Genomic DNA, 20,422 nt, shown 5'->3' with positions numbered 1-20,422 from the left:
AAGTAATACTATTTGGATAGTGTTCATCCTTAATCATGGATTGAATTGACATGGAGAATACTGTAAAGTTTTTATTTTCACCATCTGCAGAAACAATAATTAAACTTACTGGTGCACAAGTTGATCAGCTAGCAAATGTAGCCTAATGCCTTTTAAAAGCTGTAGCCTTGGTTTCAATTAATATTAATGCTGATAATTGTAATGCTGAAAAAAAAAAAGGCGAGTCTATGAAGAGCAGAGTTTATGAACCTTATCTTTGTAAGAATTTGCATGTTGTGCAGGCTTTTATTTCATGTAAGAAAATTGTAGTTAGGAACAAGGCTGTTTGTGCTGTTGATGTTCATAATGTCTCTCGTTCACGTGAATTCTGTGGTGTGCTGTTGAAGACGAGCTCATGAAGCAGCTTCTGCCTCTGGAATACTTCCTATGCTAGGCTCCTTTTCTCTGTCTGGCTGCTTATCTTCTTTAAAAGCTTGAAGAAACTTAATGTCTCGCTAGATTTCACCACTGCCACCAAAACAGGCTTGAAATGCTGTTACAAAATCTAAAACACTTGTGAAGGAAGGAGGAGGAAGAAAATCTTTTCAGTGTGATGCATAGATTTAATTTGCATGTAAAAAAAGCCACTAAGGATAGTGACTTCTAAGAAAGAGAAATGCTATTACACTTTGAACTGTAATACAGACCCTTTAAAACATTGAGTTTGATAATGAACAGTTACTGAAGCAAACCAAAAAAAGCCTCAAAAGATGGTGGGGAAAAATGATAGATATTAAGTACATCTTCTCTGAATATAATCTTAAAGCTATAAATCTTATATTGCCCATTTGGCTGGAAAAGTTGTACTTATTATTGTCACTTTGACATTCCCCCATGTCTGCTACAGGGTTTACTGTACAAGAACTGTTTTTAGTGATGCTGCAAACACTTAGTTTGTTGGGATGAGTTATTGCACACTTGTGGACTGACTCAGCTGAGCAGATGTACAACCTGTGGCAGGGTCTCTGATCCCATGGCTGTGCATATGGAATGAAGACCAGGACTAAAAGTATTGTATCTCCTCCTGTTTCCCAAGTTTCCCATGATGTTGGCATGCAGTTAAAGCTCATTTGATCTCTGTCCCAGTGCAACTAGTGTTTCTTTTTACACAGTGACCACAACATTAAAATGGAGGAAAGAAGTCCCAGTGTAGTTTGTCAGCTTATAGACAGAGAAGCCTCTGGAGGAGGAGTGTCAAACTACTCCTGCATTTATACAGTCCTAAAATTACATTCAGCCTTTTGAAGGGAACTGTGAGGCTGATGTGCCCCCGCTGAAAACGAGTTTGACACCCCTGCTCTAGAGGAAGGTGGCATGGACTTGAACTTCTTCTTAGAAATAAATGGTCATGCAGTACCAGATGCTGATTTCTCCTGTCAGGTATTAGATGTGGACTGAGATACTCTGGGGGATTAGGTTCCCCAAACAAGATGAGCAGACAGATCCCTGTTTCTAGAACCTGACAGGTTTGGGTGTGAGCCAAGTCATGAGCTACTCAGTGCTATCAAACTTCTGCGGTTTTAGGTATGTGCAAAAGCAGAGCTCTTGGTCCCTGACCAACTTTATAGGTGTTTCCTTTGATCTTAGATTTAAATGGCTCTAGGTTTTAATAACAGCTATATATAGAAATGACTTTTGGATTTGAGCAGATGATAATTGCCTGGACGTTTTTTGGACCTATTCCATGAAGCTTTTAACTTATTTATAATGTATTTTTTGCATTACAAACCATAAACTTAATGTGCTTACTGGTTTATATGGCAATAACATTCAATTCTATTTCAGGGCTTTTGTTTTACCACTTCAGATATTTGACCTGCTACAGTTTTCAGCACAGAAATACGCTCCTGTGATCTTTTCATCTTATGAAGTTAGTCTAATTCTCTCTGCTCTGCAGTTTCTAGTTGTTACTAAGTCTTGGTTGAATAGAATCTCTCAAGTTACAATTTGTCTTACACATTTTAAATTACATGTGAAACGTACAACTTTGTATCCTTTATTTGGAGATGTGTATTTAACATTAATTTAATAGTAATATTGACATACAATTATCTTTTAATTTAAAATATTAGTTGCCTTAAACTGCATTCTAGGTTATAAATTCAGGTTTGGGAAGTTAAAGTCTTTTCTGGTCTCATTCAGGCAAGAGACATTTTTAATATATTCTCTCTTTTTTTTAGCAATATTAGCCAGAAAACAAATAAATAAGTGCAATAATTAATAATGGTAAAAGTGAAGAATTGTGGTAAATATGGTAACAAAAGTAGAAAAGGCTTTTTAAAAATATGTATTCTGGTCATCCATGTACTGTTAAACAAATCTTAAATTTGGTACTGTTCAAAGTCTTATTAATGGTTTCATAGTAATTACAGTCAGAGTGCTAAAAGATGAGGTGTTTTTTCAGAGCAAAAGTAGACAGTTTAACAGCTTCCAGTCAGTGGAATGCATCAAAGCCAGAGTAAATTCCTACTCTCAACAAGTTTTTCAGTTCCATTTCTTTAACTACTTCTAAGTAAACAATTACTGTATTACAGATTCCAGGAAGACTAACAAGCTTGTCTGTTTTGATAACAGCAGCTTACAAAATTGTAAAACATAATGTAGTGTGTCTTACCTTTTATCAGGAACTCTCTAGTCAGCAAAGCTCTTGAATTTCTGCCCCACAGCAAGTTTTAATGTTACGGGTTCCTCCCTCCATAGGGAGGTCTGTGGACTATGAGGACTTCCTGGAGCAATGTTTTATCAGTCACCTTTTGGAATTTTCTTAGGCAAGCTGAGAATAAGTTGTGTTGAAAGCTATCTGATATGTTATCTAAATGTAAAATGTCTCATTTTTAAACCAGTTCTTAAGGTGATAAATTGGAAAAAAAAAAAAGATCAGTAGTATAGATAAAGTATAATAGCCATTAAATTCTTGTAAGCTTCTCTGACTCACAGAAGTATTGTAATTGCTAAGTTCCTCTATCTTCATATGGTTACATTTTTGAGCTAGAAGGTTTCTGGTTTTGTCCTCTTTTATATGGAGCTGCTGAGATATAGGGGTGAATCAGAATGCTTGAAAACCAGAAGCTAATTGAAAGACAAAAATCTGTGGGAAACTCTATTCTCTGGACAGGTTATGAGATTTGATAACATTCCATGCTTATCTCTGAGCTCTGCAGTTCATACTGTACTTGATGCTTGCTCTTCATGAATACTTCTTATCCCTGTCTTTGTTCTTTAAGTTCAGCAATATGGGAGCAGAAAGAACCAATTCATTGTCTCACTCTTGATAGGAAAAAGGAAAAAAAACTGAACAGGAAAGAAGATTAATTTCCTCAAAAATAATACAAAGAAAGTAAATGCTTTTAACTGGCATTTATGCATTGATTAAAAGGAGTGAAAATAATTAGTTCAGAGAAGTTACCTAATGCTCGGTTTTTGAAGTCTACTAGAATCCTTCCACTGGTTGCATAATGTGGGACATACCTTAAGGAACTGCAGTTTCTATTCTGCTTGCATAACTTTGATGGGTTCACAAGCAGCTGGCAGGTCTCAGTGCAGATAAGCGGGGTTTCATCCATGAGCATTTGCTAATGAGGCTCTGCAAGGATTGGCTCTAAGACCTGCATCGTTAAACAGCTTCTCTCAGTGACATGGAAGACGGCATAAAAATACATTCCAAAACCTACAGGCAGTGTAAAAAGATCAAGAGATAGTAAAGCACAGGACACCAACACAGGACAATCTAAGTTGCCCTTTAGGTTAGCTTCAAATTAAAGGAGCATTTTTCTGAGGCCAAATAAAAGCTGTGTAATTATCACAAAAGATAAAGTTTATTTCCTGACAGAAGGTGAGAGGTTCTCTGAAAGACTGAAAATGATGTTGGGGATTTTTATATGTGTTGAGAGGAGAAAGCCATGGTGGATGATAAGCTGAACATGAACCTCTGGTTTGACATTGTGGCCAGATGAACTAATGTAATCCATAGTTCATGTTCATATCATCATTAAGCAGGACTCAGAAAGGCTGCCTTTTCAGTAGCACTGATGTGTTTAGTAAACCGTCTGAATATGTTACTTACTGTCTCTGTAGCTATAGACAGGATTGACTGAAATTTTGATTTGTTCAGATGTATTTCAGTAGTAAAAAAATTCTTAAGCTTGAATGTTTGCTTTGATTTTGTGAGTATGTTCTGATTCAAACAACAATTGAACTTGATTGGTCCTGTGGCCTGTGTGGGACAGAAGATCAAAACTAAATCATCACAATGGTCCTTCCTGGTCTTAATATATTTACTGTAACTTTGTCAGTTGCAGCTGAGAGTCATTTTTAATACTTCTGTGGTCTTTCTTCTAATAGTAACAATTTGAATGGTTTAACATAGTCCTACTGCTTCCACGGATACTAAAGGGATCCTGAGTGTTAATGGCAATACTGCCACTGGCCTGCTATTTTAGAAGAATAGGTGAAAAACTTAGGAAGTTGCATACCTCACCACGGTAAGCTTCCCTTTTCCTTTGCTTTCCTTTTATGTTCAACATGGAAGAGTAAAGAAACTCTGGGTTCTGTTACAGTAGTTGCTTGATTCATTTTTAAATCCCAGAGTAACACAATCTAGTTTTCCCAAATTACCAGAGAACTGTTGCTTACAGTTTTTTGTAGCTGTAGACAAAACTGATCACTCTCTGTCCTATTCCTTCTGTGAGAAGATACTAAAATCCCCTCCCTCCTTACTTTCTAACAGTCTGTCTCTTGAATGAGCCAGTTAACTTGTGTTCATTTTATGAAATTCACTGGGTGTGAATAACCTCTAGCTTATCTGGTGATGAACTTCTGATTTAGACCATGCCTTTGCTTATTTTCGTTGTTCTTTTGTCTTTTCATTCAATTTAAACATGTTCCTGACTATTATCTGTGTGATATGATCCGTTGAAGGACAGTATAATAAATAGAGGCTGCCTTTGCAGTTGCCTTTTTAGGTATGTTACTTCAAGTTTAAGTGGGCTAAGTATGTTCTTTTTTAATGTTTATGTAGTCGTCATCGTCCTCGCTGTCTTCACCACCATCCTCATCGCAGCCTCAGGTTAGCCACAGCAGAACGAAGGCTTCACCATTGTGTCACTCTGCATCCCTCTCCTGGGCCAAACGTAATCATGTAGGTCCTGCAAAGGCTACCAGTCCGTCAATCCGTCTTCGTCGTTGGCGGCCCTTGATACGCCTTCCATCTGTTGGGCTTCATTCTGTTGTAAGTGTAGTCCATCTTCAGTCTTTTCTTACTCTGACACAACTGGCCTTCTGCCATGTAAAACTTTAATCTTCAAGGCATCATTTTTTGTTCGGGTCTTTTCTCAACCATCCTTAGGATTTCGTTCTTCCTTCCTTTTATTTATTTTTTTCTTTCCCCCATATCGGACAGCAAAAGTACATCACTCCATGCTTTGCTGTCCAGGTATTTTTGATTCAATACATGTGCCAAATCATTTTCAAAGCATAGATGAAGTTTGCCCTTCATGAAGTAGCTTTTTTTTTTTCCATAGGCTCCACATCCAACCTCTTCTTTTCAGCTCATCTTCATGATCTTTCATTTGGATGTGCTAAAACAAGGAGCTTCTAGTTCTTTGTTACATTATATTATTTCTTCTGTGTTTGAGACCTGGTTTATGTTCTCATATCCAAAACCTAGTCTCCTTTCATTCCAAGTCTTGCTTAATGGTCCTTGAGTATTTCAGTAAAGATGAAATGTTTCCTGTAATCCCAAAGAGCTGGCTTACTTTCTCACTTGACATCTGTTTCTTTATCCAGTTTGTAGACATACATTCTACTTGAAGGTGAAGGCATGCTAGTAAGAGAAGCTTGTAGCCTCATCTAGGTGTTCCTGCTCCGGCAGGGGGATTGAACTAGATGATCTTTTGAGGTCACTTCTAATCCCTAGGATTCTATGATTCTATGATTAAGCTTGTCATCAAATATACTTTTTTTTTTCTTTCTTCTCCCACAGGGCACAAATAAATCTTGAAAATGTAGAAAAAAAAATTACATGCACAGAATAGCCAGTATTTCTAAACTGTCCTGTGATCACCATCAGAAACACTAAAGTGGAAGTATGGTTTTAGTGGTATTTCATCCTGCTTTTAAGGAGTGATCACACTTTTAGTACACACAAAAAGATCTTGATATGTTTGGAATCAGTGGTCTTAATGCAAAATGGAGACAGTGATTTTGATTTTCCCATTTTTTGGTAATGACCACATTTCACCTGTGTTACTGGAAATTCTTTTTTGAGGTATGTGGATTTTTTACTGAGGTGAAATAACTGTTCTGACAGTGGTCCAAATAATTTCCTTTTTCTTACAGATCTGTCTTTCCAGATGTGGAAATCCTTCTTAATATTTTATTGCTATTAAAAGTTAGTCTCCAAATGCTTCCATTTCTTGATAGCTTTTGTATTTTTACCCTAATGAGTATCTCAAGATGAGAGCTTTCCCCAGACTTCTTTATGTGAACAATGATTGCAATTATTAAGTATCTATTTCCCTTGTAATCTTCAGAAATATGGAACATTCTTGATGTTATCATTTGGAACTAGTTAAATACCTTGGGATTTGAGGAGGCACAGAGTTAAGTTCTTCCCGACTTAGACTTTCTCCCTTCATTTAATATTCATGCCATTAACACTAGCAAACCTCTGACATTTTACCTGGGGGCTTTTTTGTTTGTTCAGCAAAAGTTGAAAAATTCTTCATCATATTTCTGTAATTCGAAACTGGAATCTTTTATGAATTTGAGCTATATAAGCTTGCTGTTCACAAAAGACTTTTTGAAGAAGACTTGAGCTCGAGTGTGCCTGCCTAGAATAAAAACATTAATTGACCATGAGTTTGCTTTAACATTAACTAAGCCAGGACTTATCCAGGGATGGATGTCACAGCATGATCTGCTGTGGTTAAGCTAGAAAACCACTGTTGGCAAGTTGAGAGTTTTATTTTCTTCAGAAAATTTCTAAAAAACCCCTCCTCCTCCATCATTAGCAGTAAACATTTGCTTTGAAAATGTTAAAAAAATTCATTCAAAAACTAAGTGGTCTTCAGTATAGCTGTATCTGGCAAAACAGAAGCTTGGCGTTAAAAATAGTTTTAAAATACTACTCCTTAACTACCCCAAGATCCTGTCTCCATCTGACAGGTCAAAATTCAAAGTCTTATATGCAAAGATTTATCACTGAATACAATATAGTCTGATACTTTTTGGTAACTAAAATATCTTCATTACCTTTACACTTTTGTATAACATACCTTTCTAAGAAGATTCAAGTACACACAAAGTATATGTAGTTTACTATGCAAAAAAAGGCAGCATTTTGGGTAATTAAACCTCTCTCAGTTGGCTTGATAATAGATACTACCTTGTCCTTCAAGTTTTGTCCTGTCAATGCCCATCAACAAGCATTATTAGTATAGCTCTGATCATTCTGGTAAATATACAAAGCAGTGAATTGGTCTCAGCATTGTAGGAAAATGTTCAATTATTGCTTTTATTAAGAAATCTGTGCACTTAAATTTAAGGGGGGGAAACATCCTGCATATTGTGCTTAAAATACAGTTGAACTTTCTTGTAGTTCTAAGTACATTTCTACCACTTAAACATTGACAGACAGAAAACAGATTGTTTCAAAATTAAGAGCAAAAGTCTTAATGATGTGAGACTGTATTTATACTCCTTAAATAAAACCACTTTTCCTACTTTGAAACTTTTATTGACTTTTTAGAGTAGGTCTCCAAATAAGTTAAGAACACATAATAGAAAAAAATAAATTGAAAATACTGTCCTGAAATGTTCTCTGCAAACCTGATCAATTGCAGTAGATGTGGCAATTTTTTAAGCTATAGGTAACAACATGCTTCTTTACTAATGTTAACTCTTTATCAGTCCTTGTCATGATCTCATTCTTCCAGCTGTTTTTTTAGTTTAGTGTCTCTGCTTGCCTTAGGATCATTTTGCTGCCTTGTATATATCAAGCTAATGTCCTAATTCTTTTTTCTTCTTACGCTTCTCAATTTGGAAAACATGCTCTATTTTTTTTTTCTCTTCCCATTTACCTTCTATGTCAGACTAGAATTCCTGTTCTTTAAAACACACGATATCTATTTAGAGCAGCATACTGCTGTATAATCCCCCTTGCTTATGGATCTAAAGGTAGATTTGTGTTTGTATAAACATTCCATATCCAGGTGCTCTGGTCCTTGATAGAGCTCATCCTCTGTATTTTACCTTCTTGCTTGACATTCTCCCATTCAAATTCAGATGCTACTATCCTGCAGTTGGGAATTGTACCTCACCTGACATCTATGTATTTTAGCTATAGTCGAAGACATAGAGTTAATAAGATTGTAACAGCTTGTCTGCCTTGACAGCACAGTAAAAAAATACATAAGGGAATGCTTAGCAAAGGAACTTCTTGTCCATTCTTGGGTACACACGCAGTACAGTCCCTCAGCACCTTGCTTATAGAAATTCTTTTTCATTATTCTGGACAAGGGATACCTTGATCTAAATTGAGCTGTGTATGTTCAGCTGTGAAACTCTAGAGCATTTCAAATACTGTAAACTCACTGCAGTGTATTAAGCATGAATGGAAATGTCACTGTTCTGTGAAAATGAGCCAGAAATAATCTTGCTGAAACTTGTGATCATCATTCCAGTGGTCTTTGTTTTAATTGCAGTATTATAACCAGGATTCAAATGCCTTTCACAGGCCTACATAGTACATTTGCCCAAGCATGTTCCATGCTTCAAAATGGAAATTACAGGCACCTAATCTACCCAATAGCAATTGCATCACTTTTTCCCCTTTATTTCAAACTTTATTGAATCCAAACCATACCTTAATGTTCTGTTATGTAAACTTCACTTTTGAATCTGTTTTTCTTTGGCTTCTTGTAACTTCTCTTGAGTGAAAATGTCTAGTTAAATGCCTAGGATTTTTTTTCCTCTTAGACTTCAGTTACTTTTGTCATGATCTTTCAATTGGGTGTATCTGAAACCTTTTATTCATCAAGGTTCTGCAAAATTGTATTTTCCTTATCAGTCTTCACCCCTTCCAGAACCTGTCAGACTCTTGATGCCAATTTCTTGACTTAACACAAGTGGTGTTTTTTTGTTTCCCAGTCACTACCTGTAATGCAAAGCGTTCTACTGAAATGGTTTGTGAGACTTCTTGTTTCACTCCTTTTAAGAGCAGATGTAAGGAAATAATAAAAATATAAGATTTGATTGGAAGAAGTTGCCTGAAATCTGCCATTGAACCTGTTTTTCTAATGTAGTCTTTCATAAATAAAATTTAAGCAGGATGTGGTGGGGACTTGTTTAGTATGTCTATGAGAGCAAGACGGGTTTGTTGTGGGTTTTTTTTTTCTTTTTCCCTAATTGTGTGTTTGTCCCAGAAATGCAGTTTTGGGGAAAAGAAACCAGTTGCACATCAAATTTGATGAACAGTTTTGTTGTAAGTTAGCAACATTTGAAGATGAAAGGATTTCAAATATGTGAAAACTGAACACTGACGTTTAGACCAGGATCATGATCTGAGTGCATTAGCAAGATAAACTGTGTAGGTAATGAAATATACTTTATCAGCTGATATGATTGGGCAAACAGTGACATAGGGGTGTATCATTGAGCTTCTGAAGGTTAGTGCAACAACAAGTAAGAAGACTGTTGCAGTTGGTGAGGAGAGGGCAGCACACAGTGTGGTGAGGGGTAAAATCAAGGAATTACTCAATACAACAAAAGGGACTAGGAAAAGTTATCATTTTAATAGTAAAATCTTCTGGAAATGCCATTTTAAAAACTACTGATTGTAAATCTGCTACTGAAGAACAGAGGAAGAAATGTAGAAGTACTTTTTTGAGAATATGAACTAATGGGTATTGACCTGGTACAGATCAATTAAAATTGACTTCTGAGAGCAGCCATCAGTTGTTTATTACTTCACTTGAATGTCCAGCTTAGCAGAGAAGGCAGTCAAATCCACTGAAAAATCGGGACTTGGTCATTTAGGTGCTTTTAATGTGGCATCCAAAATGGGAGGGCATGACAACCTTGGCTATCACTTTAGTGTGTGAGAGTGGCTGTTCATGAAGATATTGATATCATGAAGATATGCTATGTTATTATAATTGAGTGTTATATCAGTACCTTGAGAACAAATAATAGCTGAGAAGATGTTCTTAGAGCCATCACTTCGAACACCAAACTTTGCATTTTTTCCTCTTCAAACCAATTTCAAGTCTACTGTCATGGTTTTCCAGGCTTTTTTTTTTTTTTCTTTTTCTTTTGAAGAGATAAATTGGAAAAGTGATGTCCACTAACCCATACAACTGAAACTTGTTTCTTACACTAAGGTTGAAACCATAAAATAAGCTTCTGTAAGCTGTCCAAGATGCTGGTGTTTGTCCTCTTTCTGTCTTTCCTGGATGTGAAAGAAATAGAAATTTTATTCACTGAGTTCTACAGTTCTTCAGAAAACTTGAAAAATGTGTCTTGAATCCCATAGGTTAGTTCAAAATCCTGATTAGACAATCATCTTATTTAGACTTCTGTGTCTTTCTCCTGTTGTGGTTTGTAAATGCGGTTGTTCAAATCTGCTGTCTCCTTTTGCATGTTGAGTGGGATTCTAAGTGAAAAAAAACTAAAGGAACAGATCATCCCAACACTTGACTGATGTTCACATTACTCTGGTCTTTGAGAAGAAGAGTAATCAAGAGAAAATCCTCTGTAATTGTTCTAGAAATACTACCTAGTGATGAACATGCGGGCAGACTTCTCAAAGCTCTTCTGTTGTTCTTTTAAACATTCACACAGACTGTTTTATTAGAAGCTGAAAACTTGGCCAAAGGTGTAGCTTTTCAAGGAGACCACAGAAGAAGCTGACATTCCTTCTTCTTTCCATTCCTTTGAAATCTAAAATCTTCTGGTTCAAGCGTTAGAGCTTCCCGGTGAAGCAGAAATTGGCCTGATGAGGCTTCTTTTTGTGTGCACGTCTACGTGCAAGTACTTGTGCACATATGCCGTGGATGTCGCTTTTTTCCCTAAGGAGGGGTGGGGGGATTTTGAATCAGTTTCATCACACTGGGAAAGTTTAATCCAGTTACTTTGCCTAAGTCATAAGCAACAGATTTTTATAATATAAAGTTTTACGTCGTCTTGACTATTCAGACCTTATTGTTTCTCTGTGTTTATGATTACACAAATAATTGTTTGTCAAAAATGATCGAGATGCTAATTTTTCAAGAAATGAAATGGATCTACTTGGTACTAAATCTACTAGTATCTGCATTAGATGAAAAGAAATCACAAAGGAAGGGGACTGTCTAAGTTATAACGTGGTAGAAAATTTAATAATGGCATGGCACTTTCTTTCTATGAGGCTGGGGAATTAAAAGTGTAACAACATTTCTCCTGGGTTATGACAATAGCACTTTATGGAAGCAGGTTACATAGATTAGGCATTTATGAAAACTCAGCAGGATTCTATAGGAGCAGCACTGTCTTTAAGTAAGCTCTATGAAAAGTTAATCTTCTTTTTTTTTTTATGGCTTCTATATCTGTCTTCTAGCTGCATATAGGCTCAGCATTCCAAGTGTGCCAAGTGTCCCTCTATAGAAAAGGTGTTTATTAGGAGCTGGCAAAGAACACAGCCCTCAAGATGGTCAAAGGCACAACTGTATTTTGTCCTAAATTTGATCAAAACTGAAACCTGAACATCTCAAAGTCATCTGAAATAATGATACTTCGAGCTCTTCTAGTTAAAATCAGTTTAAGCCCAAGTGGTTTATGTTCAGATGAAAGCTTTTAAGCTGTCAGTAGTCTTTCCCCTAACCCTGAAATTCCTTGAGCCTGGATTTCCCATGTGATTGGTTTAATTGATCAGTAAACAGCCATGAAGTCATATGTCTTCGCAGGAATTAGACACTAATGTGGGATTTGGCATCTTTACCAACTGCAACTATTTTTTATGTCATATCACCTGAAGCTGTCACTGCACTTCAGTTTTTTCTTGGTATGTAGCGATGATGCCTATGATACCACTTTGGAATTTCAGAAGTTTCTGAGACAAACAGCTCTAGACACGTCTGACTGTTTTCCTTCCTCCCCACCCAAGATGTGTGAATTGTACCTTTGGAGTATGTTTCTTTCAACTGCCTGGGAGGAGGGAACAGGTTAACTATACTATATGTGGATTAGGAGGAAATATTATTTTGACCAGATGAATATTTTCAGTTTTAAAATATATAGGTTCAACGTTCAGCCCTGCGTCACTTAGTTATGGGGGGGTGGATTAGTGGAGGAGTTGCTATTTTTATAAATATTTATTTTTAATGTTAGTATATTTGAGCTGATGCTACTTCTAATTCAGTAATGAAAAATAAAGCTTTTATGTAGACCTATAATTGGAAATACTTCCAGATACTTTACTGAAAGGATTGTTACTGACCCATGCATTTGCAAAAAGCTTCTTTATATTCCAAAACGTTCTGCAGCGTGACTTCTGCCATTCTGTATAGATCCACAATGTGCTTCTCATTTGAGATTTCTCTCAGCCAGGTGTTTTTGCGTATTATGATGGTATGTTCTCGTTAACCATACTGTGATAAGGGTTTTGGTGAACACAATTTCGTTTTGTTTTGTCTTGCAGGCACCAAGTATAGATGAAAAAGTAGATCTTCACTTTATTGCATTCGTTAACGTAGGTGGTCATCTCTATGAATTGGGTAAGAACACTTTTTATCTGTTCTCTCAATTTGTTTGAAACAAATACAAGTAGTAATGTTGTTAGCTATCAAAGTTTGAGAGAGATTCCTTGATTTAATGTAGGGCTTAGGTTCTTTTCAACAGCATCGTAAGGTCTGGGGTTCTGTCAAACACTTTCAGCTTTCTTCCCTTGTTTGGGGGGTTTGTCCTTCCTTTACTCTCTCCTATTAAGATAAAATGGTGCTGAACACTCGGCTGTGTCTAAACTCCCTCCATGATTTACAAGGACAGGAAACAAGAAAGAACTGATAAACCCTCAAAGCTTCAGAGGGGAAAGTACTGTTTTATGTCCCTGCTTGTGGAATTAATACATTAATTGTATGCCACTTTAGAAGTGTTAGATATATTATTAAATAGTATGATACATTTTAAACTAAAATGCTGTAGTCAGAATATTAGCCAGATAGTAATACTTTGCAACTGATTTGTTATAGGCTGGTTATTTTTTCTTCTATATTTTTGCGGTCACTAGACAGTTAAACGTAAAACAGTCTCTGTTTTCTGAATTACAGCTATTTTTTCCCCTCTTCAGATTGTGTAGCACCAAGATCTGCTCAGACATTCTCTAATGGCTTCGATCTTAAACATGTTGCTGAGCAACTAGATCTTGCTGCAGGCCCTTCAGAAAACTAGCAAGTAGATCAGGATTTAAAAGGTGCAGGTCACTGGTCTTTCCAAACATCATTTTTGCAGTATTTTATGGTGAGAACATTTTCATCTTCTGAAAATCAACATGTAGTTACTCAGTGCCCTTAACAGATGACAGCTAATTATAACCTGGGGCATAAGCGGTATATAAGAAGTGCTTACGTTTAGGTGATCTAAGGGATATTATCAGTGATAAGTCACGAACAACAGGCACACAGTTCTGTATTTTTTGATGCTGTATGTCTGTCAGTGAACTAGATCAAATAGTGAGGCAACTACTGTAGGATGCAATATAAATATTTTATGACTCTAAATCTGAAGGCTTGATGGGTGGCTCAGTCTTCCAGTTGTGTGCTATGATTTCCATGTTACCTTTTCATTGTGCATTAATTTGCTCTGCTTAAAAAGCACACTACAGACTATGATTACCCTGTTTAGCTGTTCTCTATAAGAATGGTGCAAGAGAAAACCCACTTGAATTTTTTGCTTAAATGTAGAAAAAACAAACAAACAAACAAACAAGCTACACACAACAAAAAAAAACCTAAAAAGAGGCACATAGCTCAACTGGATAGTGGAATGCTAGTACCACTATTTCCTTTGTTCTTAAAATAACTTCTCTCTGTACCAGCAGAATAAGGAAAAAAAAAAAAGAATACTTCAAAGTAGAAAAATTGGAGAAGGTTTTTCAATTAATCCACTGACTTCAGTCACTGTGACCAGCATGTGGGTTTTGGCAGGCAGAAAATGCTAAGGAAGCACATGGATGTTAAGCACTTTTTTGCCATAGAAAACATGTTATTTATAGGCACATGAAATTAAAATGCTGTTCTGCCAAGATGTATGTTTAAAAAAAAAAAAAAAATCAAATCAAACTTAGCTTGCAACAGTGCAGAGCATTTAGTTCTGTTTCCCTGGCATGTTCTGAGGATTTTGCATTGTTGTATCATCAATCATGGATGTTAAAATAATGAGCACCCTCTTGTTCATGCAAATCCAAAAGTTATCTATTTTTAGTTATGGAAAATGTAGTTTGGAAGTATTGTAAACTTCGATGAAATCTTTGGGGAGCAGAAACTCTTCAAAAGGGAGGACAGAGCCAAAGGAGAATTTGGTCTAGCAAATACTTAGGATATCCTGACATATGTTCTCATACTGTTAGCTCTTCACAAGTAACCTGAAACATATTTGAATGGATAAAATTATTTTTAAAAGCTGAGAGCTATAGCATTATTATATTGCAAATGGGAGAAAAAAAGAATTAACTATAGTAACCATTTTAAAATGCTGTGAAGGTACTTCATGCTTTTAAAGCTATTTGGTTTGTTTGCATATTTGTTTTAAATTAAAGTAATTTCAGTTATGCCAGACTCTTCAAACTGGTGGGTTTGGTATCTTCTGTCGTGGAGTCCCTGATCACAGCTGGGAAAGACCACAGATGTACAGCTGTCTATCTGGATAAATCCATTAAGTGTAGTTGAAATTGTTCTCCTCTACTTGAAAAACTGAAGTACTATGCTGGCACTAAAACAATCACAACTTCTAGCCTTAAAGTTTTCAAATAAAATATTAAGAATTATTTTGTTATTTTGATTGAATTTTTTTTAATGTAACAGACTATACATAGTGACACCCGTTGAACCATTCAGCAGTGGAGGAGAGACCATGGAACAGCTAACTGCATGTGGGATTCTTTTATAAAAAATGAGGTAGCATTTTTGTAAGGGCAGAGCAAAAAATATGTTCAAAGAGATTTAACTGGAAAAATGAAGCTTTTCTAATTTTATAAATGTGTTGTTTAATCCTGCTTTGTGTTTCAACAGATGGGCGCAAGCCATTTCCAATAAACCATGGGGAAACTAGTGACGACTCTTTTTTAGAGGTAGGAATAGAAAACCTTCTTAAATGGTGTTATAGAAAATTCTTGCTATATTTGCACAAAATTTATTTAAAAATACTTATAAAAATATTTATGCAAAAGTCTCGCTATGTATATGGTTGGACAAAGAGTAAAGCAAGTGGGATGGTGAGACAAAGTTAGGTTTACTCAGGTTTATAATGGGTATTTCAGAATGCTCATGTTGTGACTGTGGATGAGAGTATAATACCATGATAACAAGGAATGTCGGAAGGATTGACCGTAACAGAAGATCACACTGACTTTTCTTCTCTGCTGACGTTTTCATATACCCATACTCTTTTCAAACTGTATGTGAAATGAAGTCATCAGATTGAAAACTTGGGATATTTTTTCATTTTCTTTCCTTTGATTTAGTTGTAGTTTGATAGGTGCCATGCTAGACAGAAGTTTATTTGCTTTCTGACACTTGGTAATAATCCTCCTTCTCCAGTTTCGTGGCTTCCTTTGGGTGTTTCTTTGTGTCAGGAGATGTTTAGTTGAGAAATGAACTGGGAAAGGAATACAATGAATTGGGAGGACAAACTGTCATCCCCACAGAACGATGTGAAGTTGAAGCTGAGAGAAGGCAACGCAAAGATCTGATTTTTGTGATGTCCAGACTGGATTAGCTTCACAAAAGGAAGAAACCAGAGAAACTAAGAAACAAACAAAGTCTTTTATAGTTTAGTAGCATAGACTAATGCCTGTAAAGTTTGCCCACAATTTGTGCTTGTTTGGGCAGGGAGAGAAGTTGGATAAAGCTTTCCTTCTTTCATATGTCTTTTTTTCAGTTTCACTGATAACATGTGTTCTCCAGATTGCACCCTAAAGCTAGATGAAGGAATTACTTATAGTCTTTAGCCCACACAGCTTAGATTCATCTTGAGACAAAGGAAACATTTCTGAATACAGCAGTACTAGGAAAGGCAAACTTCAGAGATGCATTTTGATAGTCAGACAAGCAACACATCTGTTGCACAAAGTAATATTCAGTCACAAAAATCACTGTTGCTAAGGTTCTGCCTAAAACTTTTGTTCACTTATGCTGCCTGTATGACCACTGTAAATAATCTTGAATAATGGTAATTCAGATCAGAAATATGGTTTATGTAGATTTGTCACACTATTTAGTAATCCTTTATGGGAAAAAAAAAAATTGAGCATAATTTGTATAAAGCATATGTTCATGTATCAGTTGTGGGGGTTTTTTAATAAGTATGATTTATAATGTTTTTTGGTTTTGTTTTTTACTTTTTTTTCCTTAGGACGCAATACAAGTTTGCAAGAAATTCATGGAACGTGACCCAGAAGAATTAAGATTTAATGCAATTGCACTGTCTGCAGCTTAAAAGCCTTTTCCAGTGGTGCTAATCTATTGCAATGTATTGTAACAATAAAACCGTTGCCATATGTTAATAGTACAAATTTTGATACTTCCCTAACATGTTGATTAATTGTAACATACATGGAATAAACTTTGCATTTCTCCTTGCTATATTTTGCTGGTTGTTCCTAAAGCAATTTTGGGTGTTTATATAAATGCATGCATTTTGTGCAAGATATCTATGTGGTGGGTGTTTCCCCTTCCACCCCCTTAAAAGTTTTGGGAATTACTGTCTGTGATATTTTGTAATAATAATGATGAGCTAGTTCAGAGCAGGATTATCATTTGTATCATTCACAGATAACATTTTGGAGTATGTGGTATGTTAATGGGTAAAAACCTGAAATATGAGGCAATCTCCATCTTTTCATTATAATGATACAAGACTATTATAAGAACTTTTGCAGGTGACTTAAGACAAAGGCACTTTTTTTTCCACTGCATTATTTATAAATAAATATATGGAAGAAAAAAGGGAGAAAAAGGACTGTTTCTTCTTCCTGTTGGTGAGCACTAACATTTTAAAATTATCTTAATAATTACGTTTTGAATATTTTTTTTTTTCTCAAGACTAATAATGTTACTAAATTGTCAAAAAGCTTTAGTTAAGCCAGTGTTTGCTATTTGTATGTGTGGAAAAAACAACATGAATTTTTGCTTCAGAAAAGCCACACTAGTAATTACTTCTAGTTCAAATAGTGGGACTGCGGAAGGCACACACAGGTGAATACATGAATGTGAAGTATCTCACCTAACTGAAATAAATAATAGAAAAGTAATGATTGTTGTAATGAAGTTTTGTGTAACAAGAACGGAAACAGACTGTAGATTTTAAGATAGCCACGATGGTCATATACTTTTTTTCCCCCTTTAGGAATGTCTGTTGTAAGTTTGTCAGGTGGCATTACAGAATGCCATGAGGTACCCTTCCCCTGTGCCTCACTCCCATCCCATCCACTGGATCTTAAGGTATTGTTGACAAATTTCTACACTTGAATTAGTAACAACCTGTTGGGGGTTTTGTTTTGTTTTCTTTTTGGGGTTCTTTGGGGTGTTTTTGTTTGTGGGATTCTTTTTGTTTGGGTGGGGGATTTTTTGTTGGTTTAGTTTGTTTGTTTTGGGTTTTTTGTGTGTTGCTGTTGTTGGGGGTTTAGTTTGGTTTTTTTTAGTTATGCAATCTTATACTTTAGGATTCTTGTGAAGGTTGGTTTTGGTTAATGTGCATGTTTTTGACATTCCAGAAAAAATATTCCTGCTTTGTTGCTTTGAAGTGAAATAATTCAGGTTTGCTTCCTGTCAAGACTGCTGCCAAAGGAAACTGAACCCTCCATGTCCCAGAGGGTGCTTTCATTCTCTATCAATTGTCATTGCAGGAAAAACGAACGGGGTTATGCCAGAAGCAATCTGGCAGTGTTTTCCTCCTTTACAGAAAAGAAAGAGGCCTGGGATTCTTTCTTATCACTTCAGAACATCTTTTGCACTCTAAAGAAGAAGTCAGCGCATCTGTCTAAAACATGTCACCTAGAGAGTCCACTAACAACAAGAGTCTGTTTTTTATAAGTGAGCTGGTTGGAAAAGTGAGGAGGAACACCACTGCTAATGAGCCTCTATGTTTGAACACTTTTTCGCTCCAATAAAACGTTGTATCATTAAGACCTGGTTTATGTTGCCATGCTCTTTAGTAAAGCCCTGAAACTTGCTTTTAAATGAAAAAGAAAAAGCAGCTGCACTTGTCTTCCTGCTCATATCAGAAGAAAACACATAAAAGTTGTTACAATTTAACTGGAATACTTTATGCTAATGGTAACTTGGGGGATTACAGTTAAGAAAGTAAACCATGGTTAATACAGATAAGGTGCTTTTAAGGTAGGGATGAGGAAGGAGAAGAAAAGGAAGTGCAATTCGAAGCTGTTAAACTAGCTGCATCGGTTGTCTGCTTTAGCGAAGTATTCACGCCATATACGCGCTTCAGTTTTCAGAGGATTTCCATGGTGGGGCTCTGCTTTTGTGCAATTTATTGCAAAATCACGTCAAAACTGGAGCTTTAATTATTAGAACTGAGTGAATTCATGTCGAAGGAAATCAAGGTTAGAATAGTAGAGTTGGGGTGGGATTTTTCATGGTCACACTGGAAGAATACATCTTGAATTTTAAGTAAGAACTTATTTATGAGAATTCTTACTATTTTGCCAAGAGTATAGTTTTGCTCAGCATTTATTTTTCATGTAGTCTTTAAAGCAGTTGTCCTGCAGGGTAAAGTTTTTTGTTTCTGTTTTCTATTTTGTTTTACTTTCAGTGTTAATTTCCAGTTTATTAACCTATAAGATGCCATTTTTTAGTGAACATTGCTTTTGGAAATGTTCTCCAAAGTTAGAGATGACAAAGGAGTAGTGATGCACCAGTTTTTATACTGAACTGTATCTGCTCACTCCATGCTCCCTTGCTAGATTGAAATTTTGGAAGATGGAACTGCAGAAATTGTGTCTGGCCTGATGTATACAGTGTAGCGGCCTTCCAGGGCTTGGAAGACCCTGCTTTGGCATGCTCATTGGCAACCAGGAGCTGTACTAAATGATCCTTGTGGGTCCCTTCCAACTCAGGACATTCTATGATTCTATGACCATCTTGAAGAGCATAGGAAGCAAAGGGATCTAAAAGACGATGGAATATCTTTGGCATTGACAGAACCTGTGTCACTTGGATACTTGGAGTGAGGTACAAACTCTTGGCTGACTTCTACAGTCCAGCAAGGTCCTGAGCAGGGGCTGGTGAGCCCTGTAGAGCCACAACGGTGCTTTTGGCTCTGTGATGCCCATGCAGGCATTGCCTGATCTGTACAATATGTTCTTGTTAGCTCAGGCTCCGTGGGAAAATAACTCTCTATTTCCAAACTCATGCATCCCTGCCAGGGCCTCGCCACCTTTGTGGGGAGCGCGGTTTGGCCACGGGCACGCAGCACTGGTGGCTGCCAGGAAATCCCTCGTCAGCTCCTGCAGCCTGGGCCGGCCATACCCAGCATCTTGTGGAAAATGGTGCGTGTAGGAGTGGAGAGATGATGCATGCTCAGCACCTATATTAATTTTAGCTGAGTGGAGCTGGTGTACTATTAAGCACTCAGGATTGTTCAAGCTCTTTTAAGTATATTGGTGCAAGTTTCCCCGTGTTATTACAAGCATTTTGTTAAGAAACCGTAAGAATTTAATAACCAGTACAATGCCCTTTCAATCATGGCTGCATGATTCAGTTAAGGAAAGAAGGAGAAAGATGTGTGTCACTGAAATGTAAGTTCTAGACAATAAATACACTTAACAGCCCACAATTGGAATATAAATATGATCTTTCCTTAAGGGAACAAGCCTGCCTTGGTACAAAATGTTGTTGTATCAAATGTTTGTAGAACTCCCTATGAAAAGAATATGACGTAAACTGTTGCTTGACTTATCCCCAGGAGCACACACATTGAAAGGGTTTATTTTTGCTAAGTAGAACAATATTATGTTTGCTACTTTTGACACCAACAATTAGCAGTCATGTCCCAGTGTATGTAATCTTTTTCTGATCTAGGAGTCTAGCTAACTTACCTTGTTAGCACAAAGGAATATTAAACTACTTTGGTTGTTCAGGCTTGCATAGATATCTGTGACAGTTGATTTAAAATTCAC

The 20,422-nt window shown here is 36.4% G+C and overlaps 1 protein-coding gene across 1 annotated transcript in view; it reads left to right on the top strand.

The window, feature by feature from the left end:
• UCHL3 (ubiquitin C-terminal hydrolase L3) overlaps positions 1 to 17,140 on the top strand; it is a 28,230-nt gene extending 11,090 nt beyond the window's left edge. The window contains exons 5-7 of the mRNA XM_080359559.1: positions 12,713 to 12,788; positions 15,300 to 15,358; positions 16,642 to 17,140. Coding sequence (XP_080215685.1) covers positions 12,713 to 12,788; positions 15,300 to 15,358; positions 16,642 to 16,725 — 219 coding nt within the window. The 3' untranslated portion in view covers positions 16,726 to 17,140. The remainder of the gene's footprint in view (positions 1 to 12,712; positions 12,789 to 15,299; positions 15,359 to 16,641) is intronic.
• The last annotated feature ends 3,282 nt before the right edge of the window (positions 17,141 to 20,422 follow it).

Source organism: Nesoenas mayeri (genome assembly GCF_963082525.1).
Source record: "Nesoenas mayeri genome assembly, chromosome: 1".
Classification (NCBI taxonomy): Eukaryota; Metazoa; Chordata; class Aves; order Columbiformes; family Columbidae; genus Nesoenas; species Nesoenas mayeri.
Note: the sequence above shows the minus strand (reverse complement) of the source record. Positions and strands in the feature narration are given on the sequence as shown.